Source organism: Dromiciops gliroides, chromosome 1, assembly GCF_019393635.1.
Source record: "Dromiciops gliroides isolate mDroGli1 chromosome 1, mDroGli1.pri, whole genome shotgun sequence".
NCBI classification, from domain to species: Eukaryota; Metazoa; Chordata; class Mammalia; order Microbiotheria; family Microbiotheriidae; genus Dromiciops; species Dromiciops gliroides.
The window spans coordinates 157,407,820-157,430,068 of record NC_057861.1 but is presented as its reverse complement, the minus strand read 5'-3'; the positions used below and the strand labels follow the sequence as shown (position 1 = coordinate 157,430,068).

The 22,249-nt window shown below is 36.5% G+C and overlaps 1 protein-coding gene across 1 annotated transcript in view; it reads left to right on the top strand.

The window, feature by feature from the left end:
• CNBD1 (cyclic nucleotide binding domain containing 1) overlaps nt 1-22,249 on the top strand; it is a 597,705-nt gene that overhangs the window by 95,281 nt on the left and 480,175 nt on the right. Inside the window, 1 exon segment of the mRNA XM_043992600.1 lies at nt 1,261-1,413. Coding sequence (XP_043848535.1) covers nt 1,261-1,413 — 153 coding nt within the window.

The following is a 22,249-nucleotide window of genomic DNA, read 5'->3' as shown; positions in this document are numbered from 1 at the left end:
TTTATATTTTTCTCCCAGGTTTAAAGACAGGTAGAAACATGTTATAGAGGAAACAACAGTTGGATATGAAATCTTTAGACCTGAGTTCAAGTCACCCCTCTGACAATTACTGTTGTGTGTTTATAGTTAAATGGCATTCCATTTCTCTGAGGCACAGTTTCTTCAACAATAAAATGCTATTCGTATCACACAGGGTTGTCCTAACTAAAGTGCTTTGTAAATTTTAATGTAAATTACTATTTTTATTCCTCTATGAGCTTTTTTTGGGGTGTGTGTGTTGGGGGGGGGCGATGAGGGTTAAGTGACTTGCCCAAGGTCACACAGCTAATAAGTGTCAAGTGTCTGAGGCCAGATTTGAACTCAGGTCTTCCTGAATCCAGGGCCCATGCTTTATTCACTGTGCCACCTACCTGCCCCTCTATGAGCTTTTAATTGGGAAGACAATCCCAAGGGAATTGGATGACTATTCCTCCAACATATGTTTTAAAATTATTTAAAGGAAGTTGAAATGGTTTAGTCTTATTATAGCCTCCTCTCTATTTAAGTTTATATTCAATATATATTCAAATATATTTAATATTTCAAAATATTGTAGATTATTGACATTAAACTATAAAAATTTAGATACTATGGGAGTCTTATTAATGATTTCTCAACTGCTTCTAAACCATTGAAAAAAAAGAAACCATTATTTAAGTGCCAGTGCTTCTAAGAAAGAGCCTCACATAGCAAGTTGACCACCAAATTTTATGGTTGGGAACAAAAAAAAAAGGTATTTTATACACACACACACACACACACACACACACACACACACACACACACACACACACACACAGAAAGAGAGAGGGAAATACTGGACCTAGAGTCATGAAGACCTGAGTTCAAATCTAGTATCAGATACTTACTGGCTGTGTGATCCTGGGAAGTCGCTTAATCCTGTTCACCTCAGTTCCTCATCTGTAAAATGAGCTAAAGAAGGAAATGGCAAAGAACTCCAGTATTTTTGCTAAGAAAATCCCAAATGGGTCATGGAGAGTCTGGTATGACTAAAATGATTCAATAGCAACAACATATATAGAGTGTCTCAAAAGTACAGTTTACATATGTAAGCTTTAATGTACATATTTAATATATGTACAAAATATGTACATTAAATGTTATCCATGTGTACATACATATAACTTATTCCTGCCTATAAAAGTATTGTTATTATTATTATCTGAATAGGACTTGATAATACTTTGTTTTCTTGTTTAGAGCATCCCTTGTCGGTTCTACAGTCAGTTCCATAAATGACAATCTTCACAATATTGGCATTTATGTTAGAGACATTCATGGCCAAACATCTGTGGAGCTTGCACTGCAGTTCAAGGACAAGTTGGAAGAATTCATTACTGTCTTGAAGAAGTTGTAAGTGTGAACATTTTCTTTTATTTGAGGATGATGTCTCTTTATTGGATATTCCAGGGTGGCATTGATAACCTTCTTGCATAACCTGGCAGTGCCAATGATTTCTGATGGACTGGGAATAGTAATGATTCAATTTTTTTCATGCATAGAATTTATGTGCGTAGAGTTTAGGAGGGGGAGAATATACAAGAAAAAAGAAATGAAGAGCCTACTATTTAAAACAATGTGTGTGCGTGTGTATACACATGCATACATACATGTATCTCTATCATCTATATCTACTTCAGGAGTTCAGAAGCGTGTATGAATTACTCTAATATGCTATCCATTTTTAAAAAATCCAAATCATAATCGCTTCTTGAGAATGAATGATTACTATATAACTAACCTCGAAATCTTAAGAGATAAAGGATGAGGGGTGCCCATTGCTTTCCTTATTGACCCCATACATTATTCCTAAATCTTTTAAATCTATTATTTCTTTACATTTAATTTATATAAAGTAATTTGGGCTAGGATTAGAGCAAAGAGGGTTCATTGGAAGAGTTGTGGGCACAAGTGGGCAGAGTCCAGTTGCAAAATTTGTACTGTGAATGAAACAAGGTTTTGGGAGAAAGGCCCAAAGTGGAAAAATAGTTAGGTCAGGCCTGAGAATTGGGCCAAAGGAAAAGGGTGATCTTAGAATTGAGGGTGGGTCTGGACCTGAAAATATAAGCAAGAATGAGAGTGAGAGGAGTATTTCCACTGAGACTGGAATTGTGGCCAAAGGGAGAATTGTGGTTGAATGTGCTATTAGAAGTATTATGGAGTTTTAGGATATTATATATAAATTGATATAATTTATTTTCAAAAGATATTCTAACAATATATTCTATTCAAAATCCTATGATGGAATTTAAATTTTTATGGAATCTCTCAAGAGTGTGGTAATTGTATTCAAAATGAGAAAAAAAGGAAAATGTTTTTCTACAAAACTAAAACTTGTAAATTTCTCAAAAAGAAATGATAAGACCCAGGGATGAATTAGAGACTACACATGTTTATTTATTATTTGCCCAGTACAGAAGTGGAGAAAAACATATCGTGGAACTAGGGAAAAGAGTAGGAAGACAAGAGAAGTCTAGAGAAAGAAATCTTTTCCACTTTTTGTATGACAAGTCACTAAGAAGGTACAGTTAGTTACCTTTGTGAGACCACCAAAAAGGATTGTGAGATTTATTGCTGAAAGAATCTTTGATATTATCTATTCTAGACCAATACTCTTCTTTGAGAGATTAGGCAATTATTGGCCAGAGAGTTGAAGGAACTTACCCAAGGTCACACAATAACTTAGTGGAAGAACTAGAACTAGATCTTTGGTATCTGGTTCAATGGAATCCACCTCTTACTATGCATTTGGTTTGGAAATTGTGATGCAGCTAGGTGGTATAGTTGACAGAACACTAAACTTGGAGTCAGGAGGATCCAAATTTAAATCCTGCCCCAGCCACTTACTAATGTTGTGATTCCCATGTAAATCAATTGACCATTCTCAGTCTTTGTCTCCTCTTCTGCAAAATAGAAATAATAATCGGACTTTCCTTACAAAGTTGTTGTGAGGGTTCAAATGAGATAATATATGTAAAGTGTTTTGCATACCTTAAATCACCAGAGCAATGTTTAACTATTAATCTTAATCTAAACTTAGATAAATAGCAACCTAAGAAGAAAAGATTTCAAAGTAGGGGAAGGAAGGAGAGATTATTTTAGACCATCATGTACTTCAGAAGGTGGAGCTAGATGACTTTTGGGGTTTGTTGCACTTTGAAGTGTGAAGTCAATCTTTATGGGTTCCTGAAATGGAGTTGTCTAGGATAGAGCGAGAGTCAGTGGAGAGGGGAAGCAGGAGATATTAGAGAATCAAAGAAAGATAATAAGCATCTGCAAAAAACAATTATTTTTCCTATACCAGGCCCTGAAAGGAATATGTGTTAGGTACAATTCTGGTTTTCTATGATTTACTATTTTCATATCAAAATGCTTTTGATTGGTTTTATATTTTTACACATATGGGTCATGTTCTGCTTTGGGAATTCATATTTGGCATCTAGTATTATGTTTTAAAAATATTTTAAGGGAATATTGGGGTAAAATAGTAAGCCTGGGGGCAAGAGAAAAAGTTCTATTTTTACCTTATTTGATCTCTGACTTGATTCAAAGTCCTAGACAAATAATTTCATTTTGCAGCCTTGTTTTTTATCTTTGTGACAACTGGATAAAATTAAACCAACTTTTGAAGATATATCAGGCAGCTTTGGCAGAATTTTTTTAAACAGTTGGAATATTTTCTTTAAAAGTGATATTGAGGTATATGGGGTGGAGTATCGATAGGGTGGGCAGGAGAGATGACCTAAGAAATGAGCTAAGGAAATTCTCAGTTTGAGCTGTCAGCTCCAAATGCTGTGATACGTTTCCTTGCCTTCCTCATCTGCCAGTTTCACATCCTTTGAGAAAATTGGCAAGGATTTTATTTATTTTTTTCTCTCCTCAATTAAAGATTTTCCCTTCAAGGGGACAATGCATCTGAAGATCATTATGTTTCAGTAGAGCAATCATGCAGAGCCTCTTCCTAGGACAGAGTTAAAAGAATTGCTCCCTGGAAGAACATCAGGAATTTTGTCATTTAGGCTTGTGCTGTTTGAAATCCCAGAGTGTTATGCCTTTTGCACCACTTTGCTCTGGTGAAATTCTGTTTAAGGAGGAAATTACAGGTTCAAACCAACAGAAAAGAAGATTATGATTTGAATAGGAGGTCTCTATTTTGTTCCTGACTGTAGAAACAATGATCTCATGTAGATGTTGTGTTATTTTAGCTGTGTCTGATTCTTCGTGACCCCATTTGAGGGATACTGGAGTGATTTGCCATTTCCTTCTCCAGCTCATTTTATAGATGAAGAAACTGAGGCAAACAGGGTGAAGTGACTTTCCCACAGTCACACAGCTAATAAGTATCTGAGCCTTCCTGATTCCAAACTCAGTGCTTTATCCAGTGTGGCACCTAGCTTCCCCCTTATATAGCTATAGCTGTAAAATAAAGTGCCTTGTCTTCTAACAGAGAATGGACAGAAGTACCTTTTCTATATGCCAGAATTAACATAGGTTAATTAATATATAATGATGTTCTAGCTGATACTTATGTATGTGAGAGTGGAGAATAAGACAATATTGTATGAGTGCCTAAATATGATAAGTTGATGATAAAGGGAATAATTCTTAGGTTTGCTAGTGATGCAATTAGGGCAAGCACCATTCTCTGTGAATAGGAATTTGGAAAATGTACAGGGTCCATAGTTTGGGTAAATAGCACTAGAGTATGCAACAGACTCCAATGGCTTCCTATTGCCTCCAGGAGCAAATAGAAAAATACTGTTTGGTCCTTCATAATCAAGGCTCCTCTTATCTTTCCAGTCTTCTTACACCTTGCTCCACAACACATACTCTTTTTTTTTTTTTAGTGAGGCAATTGGGGTTAAGTGACTTGCCCAGGGTCACACATCTAGTAAGTGTTAAGTGTGTGAGGCCGGATTTGAACTCAGGTACTCCTGATTCCAGGGCCGGTGCTTTATCCACTGCGCCACTTAGCTGCCCCGTGCGCCACCTAGCTGCCCCAACACATACTCTTTGATCCAGTGACACAGAGCTTCTGGCTTTTCCACAAACAAGACATACCATCTCTCAGGATTTTCTTTTTCATTTTTCTTTTTAAAATTTTTTTAAATCATGAAAGTATTTTACTTTCCAGTTACATGTAAAGATCTTTTCAACAATTGTTTTCATAAGATTTTTAGTTCCAAATGTTTCTCCCTCCCTCCTTTCCTTCCCTCCTCCCCAAGACAGAAAGCAATCCGATATAGGTTATATATGTACAATCATATCAAACATATTTCTGCATTAGTCATGTTGTGAAAGAAGAATCAGAACAAAAGGGAAAAACCTCCAAAAAGAAAAACAAAAAAACAAAAACAGAAGTAGAAACAATATGGTTCAATCTGCATTCAGAATCCACAGTTCTTTTTTTCTGGATGTGGAGAACATTTCCCATCATGAGTTCTTTGGAATTGTCTTGTATTATTGCACTGCTGAGAAGAGCTAAGTCTATCACAGTTAATCATCACACAATGTTGCTGTTACTCTGTACAATGTTCTCCTGGTTCTACTCACTTCACTCAGCATCCATCCACTTAAGTCTTTCCAGGTTTTTCTGAAATCTGCCTGCTCATCCATCATTTCTTATAGCACAATAGTATTCCATTACATTCATATACCACAACTTGTTCAGCCATTCTCCAATTTATGGGTATTCCATTGATTTCCAATTCTTTCCTACCACAAAGAGAGCTGCTATAAATATTTTTGTACATGTGTATCCTTTTCCCTTTTTTATGATCTCTTTGGGATACAGACCTAGTAGTGGTATTACTGGGTCAAAGTCCCATAGCCCTTTGGGCATAATTCCAAATTGTTCTCCAGAATGGTTGGGTCAACTCCGCCAACAATGTATTAGTGTTCCAGTTTTTCCACATCTTCTCCAACATTTATTATTTTCCTTTTTTGTCAGATTAGCCAATGTGATAGATGTGAGGTGGTACCTCAGAGTTTTTTTAATTTGCATTTCTCTAATCAATAGTGATTTAGAGCATTCTTTTTCTTTTTCTTTCTTTTTTTGGACTGGGCAATGAGGGTCACACAGCTAGTGTCAAGTGTCTGAGGCCAGATTTGAACTCAGGTCCTCCTGAATCCAGGGCCGGTGCTTTATCCACTGCACCACCTAGCTGACTCCTAGAGCATTTTTTTTTTCGTATGGCAATAGATAATTTTGATTTCGTCATCTGAAAACTACCTGTTCATATCCTTTGACCATTTCTTAATTGGGCAATGACTTGGATTCTTATAAATTTGATTTGGTTCCCTACATATTTTAAAGATGAGGCCTGTATCAGAAACATTGGCTGTAAAAAATATTTCTCAGCTTTTTGCTTCCCTTTTAATTTCAGCTGCATTGCTTCTGTTTGTACAAAAACTTCTCAGCATTTTCTCTTGCCATCTCCCATTCCTAGAATACTTACCCTGCTCTGCTTTCCTCTAAGTCCCAACTAAAATCCTACCTTTTACAGGAAGCTTTCCCCATCACCTCTTAACTCCAGTGCCTTCGTTCTGTTAATTACTTTCTATTTATCCTCTATATTGTTTGCTTTGTATATATTTGTTTGCATGTTGTCTTCCCCCATTAGATTGTAAGCTCTTTAAGGGCAGGAACTATCTTTTGTCCCTTTTTGTATCCCCAGCACTTAGCACAGTGCATGGAACAACAGAGTAGGCACTTAAATAAATAAACTAGACTCCATATTAATTCATCGTCATTACTTATTCCCTACAAATGTAGATAAAGGGATGCTAATGGTCACATTGGTCACCCAGACACAAATCCATGTGAACACCATGAATTCAAATAAAATGAACTAATATTTATTAAGCACCCATTCAGTCAATAAACATTCATTAGATACTTATTATGTGTCAGGCAGTGTGTTGAGTGCTAGGGATACAAAAAAAGTCAAGACAGTCTCTGCTTTCAAGGGAACTCACAGTCTAATGAAGAAGACAGCATGCAAACAACTATTACAAATAAGCTATTTATGGGATCAATTGGGAAAAATTGACAGAGGGAAGGCCCTAGAATTAAGGCGTGTTGGGAAAGGCTTCCTGTAATAGGTAGGATTTCAGCTGGTATTTGAAAAAGGGTAAGGGAGCCAATAGGTGGAGATTAGGAAGGAGAGGACAGCCAGAGAAAATGCCTGGAGTCCAGAGATGGAGTATCTTGTTCAAGGAAGAGCGAAGAAACCTATATCACTGAACTGAAAAATGTTTGGAAGTGTGGGAAGATATGAACTTTAGGAAGATCACTTTTAGAGCTGAGTGGAGGATAGGCAACCATGGGGAGAGTATGAAATAACAGTTCAGGTATGAGGTGTTGAAAGCCAGCCTCACTAAGTGAAAGCCACAGTGGAAGGCAGTGGGGATAAAAAGACAAAAGCAAAAGAGTTGCTGTCCTCATGAAGCTTACATTCTATGAGAAGGATATAACATGTAGACATAGACAGAAATACAAGGTATTAGGAGGAGGTCAAAAGCACTAAAATCATGATAGTGGGGGAAGAGGAAATCTTTATGGGGGAAATGGCACCTGAACTGAATCTTGTAGGAAGATAAGAATTGGGAAAGGTAGAGATGAGGAAAATGATTTCATTCCACATGAGGTCTTGTTATAAATGAACAAAGGCAAGAAATTGAATTTCAAATGGAGGCTGAAACATAAAACATATGAGGGGATTCATTTGAAGTAAAACTTTAAAAGGAGATTGTGTCTAGATTGTGGAGGTTTTTAAGTGCTAAAACAAAGGAGTTTGGATTTTATCACAGAGGCTATAGGGAACCAGAACCACTAAAGTACAAATTAGAGAAAGGAGAAACTAAAAGCAGAGATGCTCTGATCAAATTGTACACATCCCCATTCCCCACCCCCTATTAAATTAATGCCTATAGTTCTTTAATATAGTTATGTGGTCCAGTAAATAGAGTGCTGGACTTGGAGTCAGGAAGACTCATCTTCCTGAATTCAAATCTGGCCTCAGACACTTACTAGCTATGGGACCCTAGGCAAGTCACGTAACCCTGTTTACCTCAGTTTCCTCATCTGTAAAAATAGCTAGAGAAGGAAATGGCAAATCATTCTTTTATCTTTGCCATGAAAACCCCAAATGAGGTCACAAAGAGTTGGACACAACTGAAAAAAACTAAACAGTAATAACAACAAAGTTCCCTAGTACTGTTAGAACATAAAATATATACTACAGGCATTTAAAACTCTCATAACCTGGACCCTGCCCATATTTCTGGGCTTCTTAAGCATTATTTTGTTCCATAACCTTTCCTTCCTTCCAAGAAGCAAAATGTAGTTCCCTGTTTGTTCAAGACAAGATGAATGAAGACAAAATGATAGTTGACCACTTGTTATCAAACTCATGATTCAATAGAATACAAATCATGCATGATATTTGCAAACTACAGCTTTGTCACTGAGTAAATGACAGCACTAAAAAAGTGAGTATATTTTTACATTTTGTTATTTACATTTTTATAAACAAGCCTGGAATTTTTTTTTAACTTGCACAAAACATGAGCTACAGATACCTAAGACTTCTATAACAGATTATTTATATTATAGAATTATTTCATGAACAATTATATTATGGAATTATCAAAGAAGCAGACTTCATGCTATGAGATATCTAAATGTTACAAAAGGATGGAAGTATTCATTAAATGTTGTATGTATTCCAATTTTCATGACACAATGAAACAAAAAACATCTTTAAAATGTATTTCCACAATAGTATATATTAAAGTGGACACCAAAAGATACTACAGAAATAAAAATTTGTTTCATCCTAGAAAAGGTTCATTGCTTACCTTTATGATTATATTTTTTCCATGTATAGATCATTAAAGATATTTGGAGGGGGGAATCAATAAGAGCTGCCATTGGGACTAATATTAAGATGTTCTTTTTGAAAGTAATCATCACACATTAAATGAATCTTACTTATGATACTTTATAAGCTATGGTTGTGTTACTTCAGATGGAAGTACATTGTGAATGATTAGGGACATCAGACTTAACCTCAGACCACTTGAGATGGAGGGACCTGGGAAAATGTGGTTGTTTCTAGATTGTGAATGGGGGGTCAATTTCAGTTGGTAACTTTCTGGGATCTTCCTAGATTAGATAATAAAATATTAGGCAAATTCTACAAAACCGGAAAATGTTTTTATGCTTCCCACAAATTTTGTTTAACTGGTCATCAATTGCTGTCTACATTATGCTAGTGACAGAGCTGCTAATCAGGAGAAGTTTGAGTTAAGAGACAAATGTGTTCTTGGCAGTCCTTTCCATGGTACATGTATCTGCCCTTTTGCTTTCTAGCCAAGGAAACTGCTTGCAATCATGATTTGAGATCTGGCCTTTTGACTTTTCAGCCTACATGGTGCTTAGGCTCCAAATGAGCCCTTCCATCTGGGCTTGCTGTGCAGTGAGTTGATGTATCAGTATGTGGCTCAATGTTTTTAGTTTCTCTATTTTTTTTCTTCCTTTGGCCTTTATCAGCAGCTTCATGACCTACAGGCTATAATTGGACACAATTTCTTTTCTACAGTCTTTCTTTCCCTAATCCTGTAGTTTAGGTGTGCAGGTATGTTCCTATTGGGAAATCCTGTGGGACCAACAAAGAGAGAAACAGAGAGAGAGAGAGAGAGAGAGAGAGAGAGAGAGAGAGAGAGAGGAGAAAAGAAGGAAGGAAATAAAGCAAGGAAGGAAGAAAGAAAAGTAGAAAAAAGGAAGATAAAGTCAAATGAAAGAGAGTTTTAAAAATGTTGTCTAAAACCTCTCATTCTAGAGAATTTTTTCTTGTTGTTTTTTTTATTTTTTTTTTCTTGCAAGGCAATGAGGGTTAAGTAACTTGCCCAGTGTCACACAGCTAGTAAGTGTCAGGTGTCTGAGGTTGGATTTGAACTCATATACTCCTGAATCCAGGGCCAGTGCTTTATCCACTATGCCACCTAGCTGGCCCTAGAGATTTTTTCTAAAGGAAATTTAATATGAGTTTTTTATATTCAAGCCTCAGGGCACACTAATATAGATGAAATAATAAGGAAATTGTTTTGTGAATAATATTTGTCTCTTATTTAACTGTTTAGCAATCATAGGACCATAAGATTTTAAGTTATAAGAGGCCTTAAGGATCATCTGCTCTAAACCACTCATCTTACAGATGAGGAAATTGAGGCCCCCAAAGTCACAAGGATTTACTCAAAGCATCCCAAAAGGTAGTAAGTAAGAACCTAGGCTTTTTGACTTAAAATCCAGTGTCTTGGGGCAGCTAGGTGGCACAGTGGATAGAGAACTAGCCCTGGATTCAGGAGGACCTGAGTTCAAATCTGGCCTCAGACATTTGACACTTACTAGCTGTGTGTGACCCTGGACAAGTCACTTAACCCCAATTGCCTCATCAAAAAAAAAATAATAATAAAATCGAGTGTCTTTTCCACCATACCATAACATATTTTGAAAGGGTGATTAAGATAGACTTGTATCAGCAAGGTGCCTACTGCACATTTTATGTAACCGTGAATGATGTAATTGTATCCTACCTATTTGGAGTAGTCCTCATGGGAAGCAGATTGAACCAGAGGCCTCAGGGAGCAGGTACTCTAACTAGTTTCTCTTTATATTGCAAAATAAATGGCTCTTTATAGATTAAATGGCAGGATTTAGCTGATATCTGCTAGTTTTGTCCTGTTATCTGATGATAATGTCCTGAAAAAGGGGTATGAACCACAGGTCTGGCACAAAAGCACAGATTCCATTTCCACTCTAAACTCAAAAATGTGGTAGAAGGCAACACAAGGAAGGAAGGATAAGTCATGGTGAAAAGGAAAAAGGCACTTTGCTTTCCCTTCCCTGATAGTGGCATCATAAGATAATGGATGGCATTGATCTTTGAGCAAAGATACAACATTTGACGAAATGGAGATTCAAGGCCAAAAACTTACGGAAGGGGACATTACCTTTTCTGTTTGGCAAGGGTATTTGTGACCTTTTACTATTCTAAAAATCATTGGAAAGACTGAAAAAGGAATTAACATTATGGAAGAGATGTGTTCTCTATATCTCTGGGGCAGCAGCCTTGAGAATTGGTGGATTTTAATTCAGAGGTCACTTCTTTGAAAGGAGGACCACTTTCTTGGACCCATGTGGATAATTTTCTAGAACACTGGGGTGAAACTTATTTTTAGGCTTTAAATCAATGAACAAGCATTTCTTTAGTTCCCAGATTTGGACTAAGAACTGGGAATACAAATGTAAAAGTGTGACAGTTCATGCTTTCTAGTATCCTTTGTCCTTTCTTTTAGGAGGTAACTTATGTTTCAAGATAAATGGATATCAGATATATGCATGTGAACATGTGTGTGTGCATTGTGTGAGCATATATATATATACATATATATATACACACACATATACATATATATACATATACATATATATACACACACACATATACATACATATATACATATACATATATATATATATACATATACATATATATATATATATGCATGCACACACATTTACTCAGTCAAGACAGTCTTGAAGAATGTGAAACTTGAGCTCCATCTTGAAGGGAACTATGGCTTCCAATATGTCTCTTTTCTCATGACAATTTCAAGCTATAGCTCTTCCTATATTTCTATTTTACTGAGACTCTTGGGCTGTATGACTTGTTTGGGACCTGGGACTTCTCTAGATATCTGACTAGACATTCAAGAAGCCCATCAGGATTCTGAAAAACTGGGCTTACCTTCTGTCCTTTTGGTATGCTTAGTACATTGTGTGTGTGTGTGTGTGTGTGTGTGTGTGTGTGTGTGTGTGTTAGCCCTTTGATTTCTTCATTGTAGGAACTTCTCAGGGAGGAACTTCCTCTTTTACTTTACATTCACCTTCTCTACAACTTATAGTCTTAGAGAGCTAGTTGAAGAACTGAAAGGTTAAGTCATTTGACCATAGTCACACAGCCAATATGTGTTAGAGACAAAATCGGAACCCATCTGGCTCTGAGGCCGGTCTCCCCATCCATTAGGCAATTCTTTTTCTTTATATAACTACATAGTTACCAATTTTATATTAAAAGTCAAGTTTTAAAAACGAGAAATTATTTTGCAGATTATTTTGTTTTTGAGTTAAGACTCCTCCCTCACTGATAATCTTCATGAACTGCCAATTTGTATTTTCATCTTGTGTCTTTGATAAATTATTAATCCTGTTTCAAACAGCAATGTGTATGCTTAAAATTTAAAGGAGATGAAATGGCCCTGTCTTTTCTGATAAATCCTAACCTGCTGAGACTTGTCATAGTCAGCACTTAAAAGATCCCTGAGTTTAAAGATGTGTCCTACTGGAAAATCTGGGGAAATCCCTGGCAGAAAAGGAACAACATTCACTGGAATTGTCATCGTAAAATGTATTGGTTATTATGCTTTTAAAATGATTTTCATTTAATTCAGTTGTGTGATTATTTTTTTACCATAATGTGTTTGATCACTAGGTAACTATGTAAAATTATGGTCTTACCAAGTAAGCTATGTTCGAAAATGTACAATATTTTTGTAGCATTTCTTCTCCTTTACCTTCCATATCTAAACAGTTTACATCAATTCCCCCCTTTGCTGTATTATCATTATCATCATATTTGATAAACATGTTAAAAAATTTAGAAAAATGCTTTTAGAACAAATACCTATCAATTCAATGAACCACAGCAAAGGCTGATGATAATAAGTATTTGCTTTAGATTTGTCAAATGTAACTGAAAGTTATTTACCTTTGGAGGATAAGATCCTAGAGTGGAAACAAAACAAAAGGCCCTCCCGTGGGAGATGACCACATGAAGCCAATCAACAATATGTTGACACTGAAACATTGAACAAATGGCTGAATCATGTTGAGTTGCTTATAGGAATGAGGGGACAGAATAGACTTTATGATGGCAATTCAAGCTCAGATCAAAACAAATGACTGATCAATTAAGATTATAAAAGGAAATGCTAGACACATGGCCATAAAAATTTAGGACCTCCTGAATGCTTTGTAATACATGATCTGATGACTGGATGATACATAATAAGTTTACTTTCTTTTGGAAATCAACTCATGACAAGTCCTGTATGTCAAACAGACTTCAAAACATCCATGGCAATTGATTCAACAAATTGCACTGAACTGGAGCATTATCATAGACCAAACTATTGTTCACATTCTTCCAGACATAACATGGATCCATAAAAATTAAAGAACAATCTTATTTAACAAATGTTGCAATGTCACATGTTAATTATATCCAAGATATGTGGAGTAAAAAGCTTTTAAAATAGAGAACTAGAAGAAGAAATCAAATCTAGTAGGGGAAAATGGATGAAATACATGTCTTATCTGTCATTCTGTCCACTACTGGAGTTGCCCTGAATGTGCTTCCAGGGAGCTAAAGCATATGAGTTTACATCTTAGTTCTATTCAATTACAAAATAAAAAGATATTTTGTCTTCCTGTTTAGTAGAGTGTCTAACATCAAATATGAAAGAAGAATCTCAGGGTGGTGATTAATCCCAGATGTTTCTGCCTCAATTTTATTGAACATGATGAAAATGATAATAACAATGACAACAATGTTGAAAAATAGATCTACATACAGAAAACACCATATTCTGTGGCTGTTGCAAGGGTAGTGACTATAGAAGGAAAGGTGGAGCCATCAAGAAATAATCTTAAGAAACAGCATAAAATACTACTGTGGTAGAAGTGGCTTGGGAAATTTATTCAGGATTTAGAGAAAAACATTAGACTGGTGCATATGTAAGAAAATTTGAACATATTACCCCCATTAAAGGCAACAAGAATGAAACCTTCAGAGTGGCTTTGGGAAAATAAAAAGTATGTTCAAAATTCTCAATACATGTGATCAAGTATTAAAAATCAAAGCCAAGAGGTCAAGGTAATTTGGGGAGTCAGAGCACCACAAAGCACAAAATAAATAATTTAACACTGCTCAAATACTACACCTTAAGGGCTTAAAAAGCAAATGCTTTGTTATGTTTTGTTGTTTTTAAGACTAAGTCTTCCTTCTATGTGCAGGAGGCTATCTATCCATAGCTCTGTAACACTTTGACCAGCACAGATGTTAGGACCTTTGTTTCCAACCTGGACCTCTTTTCCTCTTCTTATACATCTTGTTATCTTCCCTTGTACCCCAACTCTTTGGGGCTCATCATATTAATACTTAGTATGGATGTCAGATCAGCTTAGCCTATTGTAGCTCAGAACTCCAGAACTCCAAAGATCCACCACGAGGGCAGCTAGGTGGTGCAGTGGATAGAGCACTGGCCCTGGATTCAGGAGTACCTGAGTTCAAATCCGGCCTCAGATACTTGACACTTAATAGTTGTGTGACCCTGGGCAAGTCACTTAACCCCCATTGCCCTGCCAAAAAAAAAAAAAAAAAGATCCACCAGCATCAACTGTCCCAGAAGCAGAGATTACAGATATGTAACACTAAGACTAGTAAAAAGAAAAGAAATTAGACAATCCTTGAAGAAGGTTCATGTGGTAACTGTTAAGGGCTAAAATTCTAGCTAGTCTGTCTAAAATATCTAATGAGTGGTCACCAATAAATTATAAGCTTTAGAAAGAGTTAGGCTTTTAAGCATTTAGTAAGGAGAATAAGAATTTGGTAAAGAGAGAGAGAAAGACCTACATTCATCTATCTATTAAAGGGAGAGCACATTTCTAGCTCTCCACCAGAGTCCACAGGAAAGAGCCCGTGTCCGAACGTCAGGCTCCCCCTTCTTCCTCCCACAAGCAAATGTCACTTCCTGATGCCAAAGAAAAGATGCATGGTCTTGCCCTCAGAGACGTTCACCTCATAGTGGAGCTTTTCTACAGTAAGTCTCCAGCAGGTGGCGGCATTCCAATTGTTACATAACTTTTTGGTCATCTCTATGGTCAAAAAAGTCCAATGTAACAAAATCACAGGGTAGGCCAAATGTGAAATAGAAAGTTTGTATACTGTTAATATAATGAACAAGAGAAGAATACATCAAGAGGTATGACTGAAACTGTCTTTTCTGCAAAACTGGAAAGTCATTTTCCACCATTGTGTATAAATTATTAGCAAGGAATTTCAATTGCTTCCTCTCAGTTGTAAGCCTAATTCCATATTTTGTTTTTTTATAAATGAATTTATATTGGTATCTTTTTGCTTTTATGTCACACATTCTTCCCACTACATGGTACTGTGAAATATGAAATCTATCTATTTCAGTAGGTCAATACTAAATGATATTTGTGTTGCTCTGGAGGTTATTGATGCTTGGCCGGTACTATCAATACTCATCACCAACCTCTCTACCCTTTTTGTCTATGGAAATTTGATCATCCACGTGTTATACAAATTGCTGGATGATCAAATTTCCTCAATTTCTTCATCTCTAAAATGGGGATAATAATAAAACCTACCTCCCATGATTGTTGTGAGGCTTAAATGAGATAATTGTAAAGTGCTAAACATGGCAACTGGCATATAGTAGGCTCTTTCTTAATAAATGCTTATTTCCTTCTTTCCTTGTCTGTTGCCACTGTGCCACCTATTCTTTACAATTTAGCTTCTAAAGTCTTAAATCTTGGGTTGGGTAGAAGGTTGTCTTCCATTGTTGCTGCTGGTCAGTTCTTGAGGTCCCCATTTCTCTCCCACAGTGTGTCTTGTGGATTCTGTCCTCTTCTGCCTTCTGGCTCTAAGATCTCTATAGTTGCAAAGTGCTCTTGGGACCGAGAGAAGAATGCTTGTCCCTCTTAACTACAAATCCCAGAATGCTAATCAGTTCTCAAACCTTTATTACACAACGAATCTTTAAAAACAATAACAAAAAAACAACAAAAAAGCCCCTGGGAGTGACCCTAGACATTATTTTGTCTAACCCTTCTTTTCATAGATGAGGAAGTATGAGGCTCACAGAAATTAAATGGCATCTGCATAATAACATAGGTATTAAGCAGAAGACCTGGGACTTGAACTTCTTAGAGTCCAAGTCAAATGGAAAAGAAACCTCCCCAAAATGCATCAACTTCTTTAGGAGATTACAGAGCAAAATATTTTTTGTCTTCCATTTGTATACAAATTGAAAATATTCTTCATTTCCTGGGTAAATTGCTTAAGGGGATGGGTTCTCTCTATATTAAAATAATATATAATGTATCTAGATCAGCTTTGTATTTTTTGGTCTACAAAACCAGAAAGACCTGCTTCATAATACTCTTTTTTTTTTTTTTTGGTGGGGCAGTTGGGGTTAAGTGACTTGCCTGGGGTCACACAAATAGTAAGTGTCAAGTGTCTGAGGCGGGATTTGAACTCAGGTCCTTCTGAATCCAGGTCCGGTGTTCTATACCCTGTGCCACCTAGGTGCCCCCTAGTGATACTCTTTGGCTGATCATTTTAGCTTTCTTTTTCTTTACTGTGTTTGTTGTTATTACTAAATAATGTTTTATTATTCAATGATAATTAGTCACACTTAAATCTAGTCACTCTTATGTGTTAAAATAAATTGGGTTCTGAATCACTCTGGGAATTCTTTATTTACTAGTTCAAAGTATGTGCATCAGTATCACTGAGCTCACAGATCCACATCTCATAGTTCCTTTGAATTCAGATGAAGATCATGACTTTGTTTTCCCTTGTGATCTTTCTTATTCCTGTTGTTCCTTGTAGAGCAGTGGGTTTCATCAGCCTTCTGGTTTTTTGTTTGTTTGTTTGTTTGTTTGGTTTTTTTTGGGGGGAGGCAATTGAGGTTAAGTGACTTGCCCAGGGTCACACAGCTAGTAAGTGTTAAGTGTCTGAGGCCGGATTTGAACTCAGGTACTCCTGAATCCAGGGCCTATCCCCTATATCCACTGCTTTATCCACTGTGCCACCTAGCTGCACCCAGCCTTCTGTTTTTGAGTTGTGGTTTGTCATCTTCCTTGATATGGAAAGGAAATATAAAAAATGGAAAATGCATTTTAAGAAATAACAGGGAGTGATCCAGAATTGTTTTATAGCTTGGGTAAGAATTCCTCTACCAACATTTCTGCCACTTTCAGGGAAGTTATAATTTCAATAAACAAAGTCAAGTGCTACAATAAGTTGGTTTCATAAGGAAAAACTGACAGGTCCCTCAGCTCTTTAGATGCTTTAGATGCTATACACCAATGGCTTCAAATATAGGTTATGAACATAATCTCAGTAGCAACATGGCTCACATTTTATCTGATTCAAGAGCCCTTTTTTTTTTTTGAGAGTAAAAGAGCCTTGAGACCAAGAAGTTTGAGAGCTGCTGCTCTAGGTACTTTCTTGAGTTGTTTTTCATTTGTGCTCATTCTATCTTCCCAATCAAAATTTCAGTTTTTTAAGGTCAGACATAGGGACCTTTTATATATATATATATATATATATATATATATATATATATGTGTGTGTGTGTGTGTGTGTGTGTGTGTGTGTGTGTATGTGTGTGTGTGTATGTATATATGTATATATGTGTGTGTATATATATATACATACACACACACACACACACACACACACTCCCTATAAATAAAGGGAAGGGAGGCAGCTTTGTGCAGAATACATAGAATTGCTCAATAAATTGTTAATTGAGTAGAAGAAAAAAGCAATTGGTTAATAAATTAGATGAATTATTGCATAAATGTTTTCATAATAAAATTAATGTGTTAAAACATATAGCAGCATATAGAACCCATATAAAGCAGTACACATTCTGTTTTTAATTTGTTAAACTAAAGGGGAAATTTTTTCCCCATACTTTTAATACAGACAACAATGTTTGACTAAATTCAGTAATTACAGGATTATATTAAGAGAGGTGTGGCTCTGGCAACAATACCAATAGATTCTTAGGTTTTTTTTTTAATAGTCTGTCGTAACTCCACTTTAATCCTATTCAAAGTCTAGGAGATTTTGACACAAACCATGGACAATTATGTGTTTTCTTCTCTCAATGACCTTATGTACTAAAGTAAGAAATAACTCATGGTTCCTGTAGAAAGTTTCACTGCTTGCCTATTAGGTGCTTAGTGCTTTACTAGGACTTTAAATGGAGAACATATTTAAATTAGGTCAGGATAGTTTCTCATTTTTTTGTTTATTTTTTTAATTAATTAAAGTATTGTATTATTTTCCAGTTACATATAAGGATATTTTTCAACATTTGTTTTCATAGGATTTTTAGTTCCAAATTTTTCTACCACCCTCCCTTCCCCAAGACAGAAAGCAATCTGATATAGGTTATATATGTGCCACCACATTAAACATATTTCTGCGTTAGTCATATTGTGAAAGAAGAGTTGGAGCACAAGGAAAAAACCTCAAAAAAGGAAGGAAAAAAACCCCAGCCAAAAGTAGAAACAGTATCGTTCAATCTGCTTTCATAATCCACAGTTCTTTTTTCTGGATTTTGAGAACATTTTCTATCATGAAGTTCTTTGAAATTGTTTTGGATTCTTGCACTGCTAAAAAGAGTCAAGTCTATCACCATTGTTCATCACACAATGTTGCTGTTACTGTGTATAATGTTATTCTGGTTCTGGTCCTTTCAGTCAGCATCAGTTCATGTAAGTCCTTCATGATTTCTTGGAACTCCTCCTGCTCATAATTTCCTTTCACATTGATTTTTTAAAAATTTGTGTTCTAAATTTTCTTCCTCCCTCCCTCCTCAACCCTTCCTATGAAATCAAGACATTCAATATGTCATAAATATGCAGTTATGCAAAACATCTTCACATTAGTCAGGTTGTGAAAGAAAATAGACAAAATAACTTTAGAAAGAGGAGCTAACAAATAAAATTTTACTTCAGTCTGTATTCAGATACCATCAGTTCTTCCTCTGTTGATGGTTTGCATTTTTCATACATCCTTCTGATATCATCCTACTCATCATTTCCTTCACAGTTACTATTGCTGTGTTACCTTCCATCTTATTCTCTCCCCTTGATATTTACTCTATTTTCTATCTTCTTTCACCCTATCCCTCTTCAAAAGTGTTTTGCTTTTTACTACCCCTTCCCCAACCTACCCTTTATTCCTTCCCCTTCCTCCCACCCATTTCCTTCCCCTCCCACTTTCCCTAAGGGCAAAATATATTACTATACCCACTTGAGTCTGTATGGTTTCCCCTCTTTGAGCCAATTCTGATGAGAGTAAGGTTCACTCACTGCCCTGCTCTTTCCCCATCTTCCCCTCCACTCCATAAGTTTTTTCTTGTTTATTTTATGTGAGCTACTTTTCTCCAGTCCACCTCTCCCTCTCCCTTTCTTCCAGTACATTCCTCTTACCCCTTAACTTTATTTTAAAGATGTCATCTTGGGTCAGCTAGGTGACACAGTGGACAAAGCTCCAGCCTTGGCCCCCAGAGGCCCCAAGTCCAAATCTGGCCCCAGACATACACCACCCCACCGCTGCCTGCCCCACAAAAAACAAGGATAAACAAAAAATAAATTCTTTGCAGATATCATCCCTTCATATTCAGTTCAAACCTGTGCCCTTTAAGTGTATTCCTTTCAGTGCCCCAATACTGAGAAAGTTCTTATGAGTTAGAAGTAATATATTCCCATGTAAGAATGTAAAAAGTTTAATATTTTAATATCCCTCATCATTTCTTTTTCCTGTTTACCTTTTTATGATTTTCTAGGGTCTTGTATTTGAAAGTCAAATTTTCTATGAAGTACCATTTTTTCCTCTGAAACTTTATATTCAGTTTTGCTGGATAGGTGATTTTTGGCTGTAATCCCAGTTCCTTTGCCCTCTGGAATATCATATTCCATGTCCTATGGTCCTTTAATGTAGATGCTGCTAGATCTTGTGTTATCCTTATTGTAGCTCCACAGTATTTGAATTCCTTTTTTCTAGCTGCTTGCAATATTTTCTCCTTGACCTGGGATCTCAGGAATTTGGCTATAATTTTCCTGGAAGTTTTCCTTTTGGGATCTCTTTTAGGAGGTGATTGGTGGATTCTTTCAAGGTGATTGGTGGATTCTTTCTATTTCTATTTTATCTTCTGCTTCTAGAATATCAGGATAATTTTTCCCTGACAATTTCTTGAAAGATGGTGTCTAAACTCTTATTTTGGTGATGGTTTTCAGGTAGTTCAATGATTTTCAAATTATCTCTCCTAGAACTGTTTTCTAGGTCAGCTGTTTTTTAAAGGAGATATTTCATATTGCCTCCTATTTTTTATTCATTTGGATTTGCTTTATTGTGTCTTGGTTTTTCATAAAGTCATTAGCTTCCATTTGTTCAATCCTAATTCTTAGCCAATTTTTTTCTTCAGAGAGCTTTTGTATCTCCTTTTCCATTTGGCTTTTCAAGGTGTTGTCTTTTTTCTCATGACTCTCCTGCATCACTCTCATTTCCTTTTCCATTATTTCCTCCACCTCACTAAATCTTCCTTCTATCTCTCCTACTTTCTCTTCAAAGTCCTTTTTGAGTGCTTCCATGGCCTGAGACCAATTCATATTTTTCTTGGAAGCTTTGGATGTTGGAGCTTTGACTTTGTTACTATCTTCTTTTCCCCCCCTTTTTTCTTTTTTTTCTTTTTCTTTTTTTTTTTTGCAGGGCAATGAGGGTTAAGTGACTTGCCCAGGGTCACACAGCTAGTAAGTGTCAAGTGTCTGAGGTGGGATTTGAACTCAGGTCCTCCTGAATCCAGGGCTGGTGCTTTATCCACTGTACCACCTAGCTGGCCCCATTTTCTATCTTTTGAGGGTGTATTCTGATCTATCTTGCCCCCAAAGAAGCTGTTTATTGCCCACTGTTTTCTTTGCCTACTCATCTCAACCCGGAAGCAGATGTGTGATTGAAATCTGATTCTCTATGGTTGGAAGCTTGGTGTGCCTGTGCCCCTCCCCCACTGGGCCACCACCACTCAATTTGGCCCACTGGTTCAGAACCAGGGCGCTTTGCCCCAACTCCAGCAGAGACCACAGCCATTTCACCTTGGCCAACCACTGAACACCCTCACTGGTCTGTGAGCCAAGCATCAGAAGAAGCCACTGGCACCAAAGACTCTGAGGTCCTGGAGGTGGAGTCTGTTCCAGGCTGGGTCCTGCAGGCTGAGCTCCTCTCTTAGTCCAAACAGCAGGCAATCCCAGTTGCTGTCTTTGGCTGGAAAATAGTCTCACCCGTGAGTTAGGCTGCAGCTTGGGGAAGTCACAGCCTTTTCTCCACCATCTTGGAGCCCAACCGTTCCTCATCTTTCTAACTAAAGCCACTGATATACCAGAAGAAAACAATTAGATGTTTAGACACACAGTAAAAACAAGAGACAAAACATCTTAATTAAGAGTTTGTTTTCTGCAATGACAACACATTTATAGATAATGTTAAGTTTTTCAGGATATTTTATGTAGTACAAATGTCATAATCTCTATTTCACAGGTGAAGAAACTGCGACATCTTGTTTACTTATAGTGGCTCATAAGCAAATAATCTGTGTCATAGTCATGATTTGTACCTATGTCTCATGACTCAAAATCTAGCATTTTTTTCACCTTGGTTAGGTCTTAAAAATTCTCTGGGGCTTACTTTCTTAACTTCAAAATGGGAATAATGGTACCCAAATCATGGCATTATTGTGAAACACAAATAAAACAATATGTGTAAAGCTCTTTGAAAATATTAAAGTTCTTTATAATTCTGTTATTGATATTAACTTATTTTTATCTGTTAAATTCATATAGAAGTGGTCTTGGGATAAGTGAGGATACTGCTTTTGTTATATGTAATATTCTGTTGACAGTTAACATAGGTTTCTGAGCATGGTGGCACTTACATATAATTCTTGCTACTGAAAAGGTCGAGGATGTGGATTTTTTTAGTTTGGGAGTTCTGAGTTACAGTAGAGCTAAAGTCCATGGATATCTGTGCTAAATATGACATCAATATGGTGACCCCTGGGAACAAAGGCCCCCAGGCTGCCTAAAGAGAGATGAACTAGTCCAGGTTAGAAGTGGAGAAGATCAAAGCTTCTGTGCCCATGATTAGCAGCGTGGTTGGTACACGAGTTACTATTGTATCTCCAGCTTGGGCAAGATAGGTACACCCAGACAAAAACAACAACAACAACAATTATAAACACA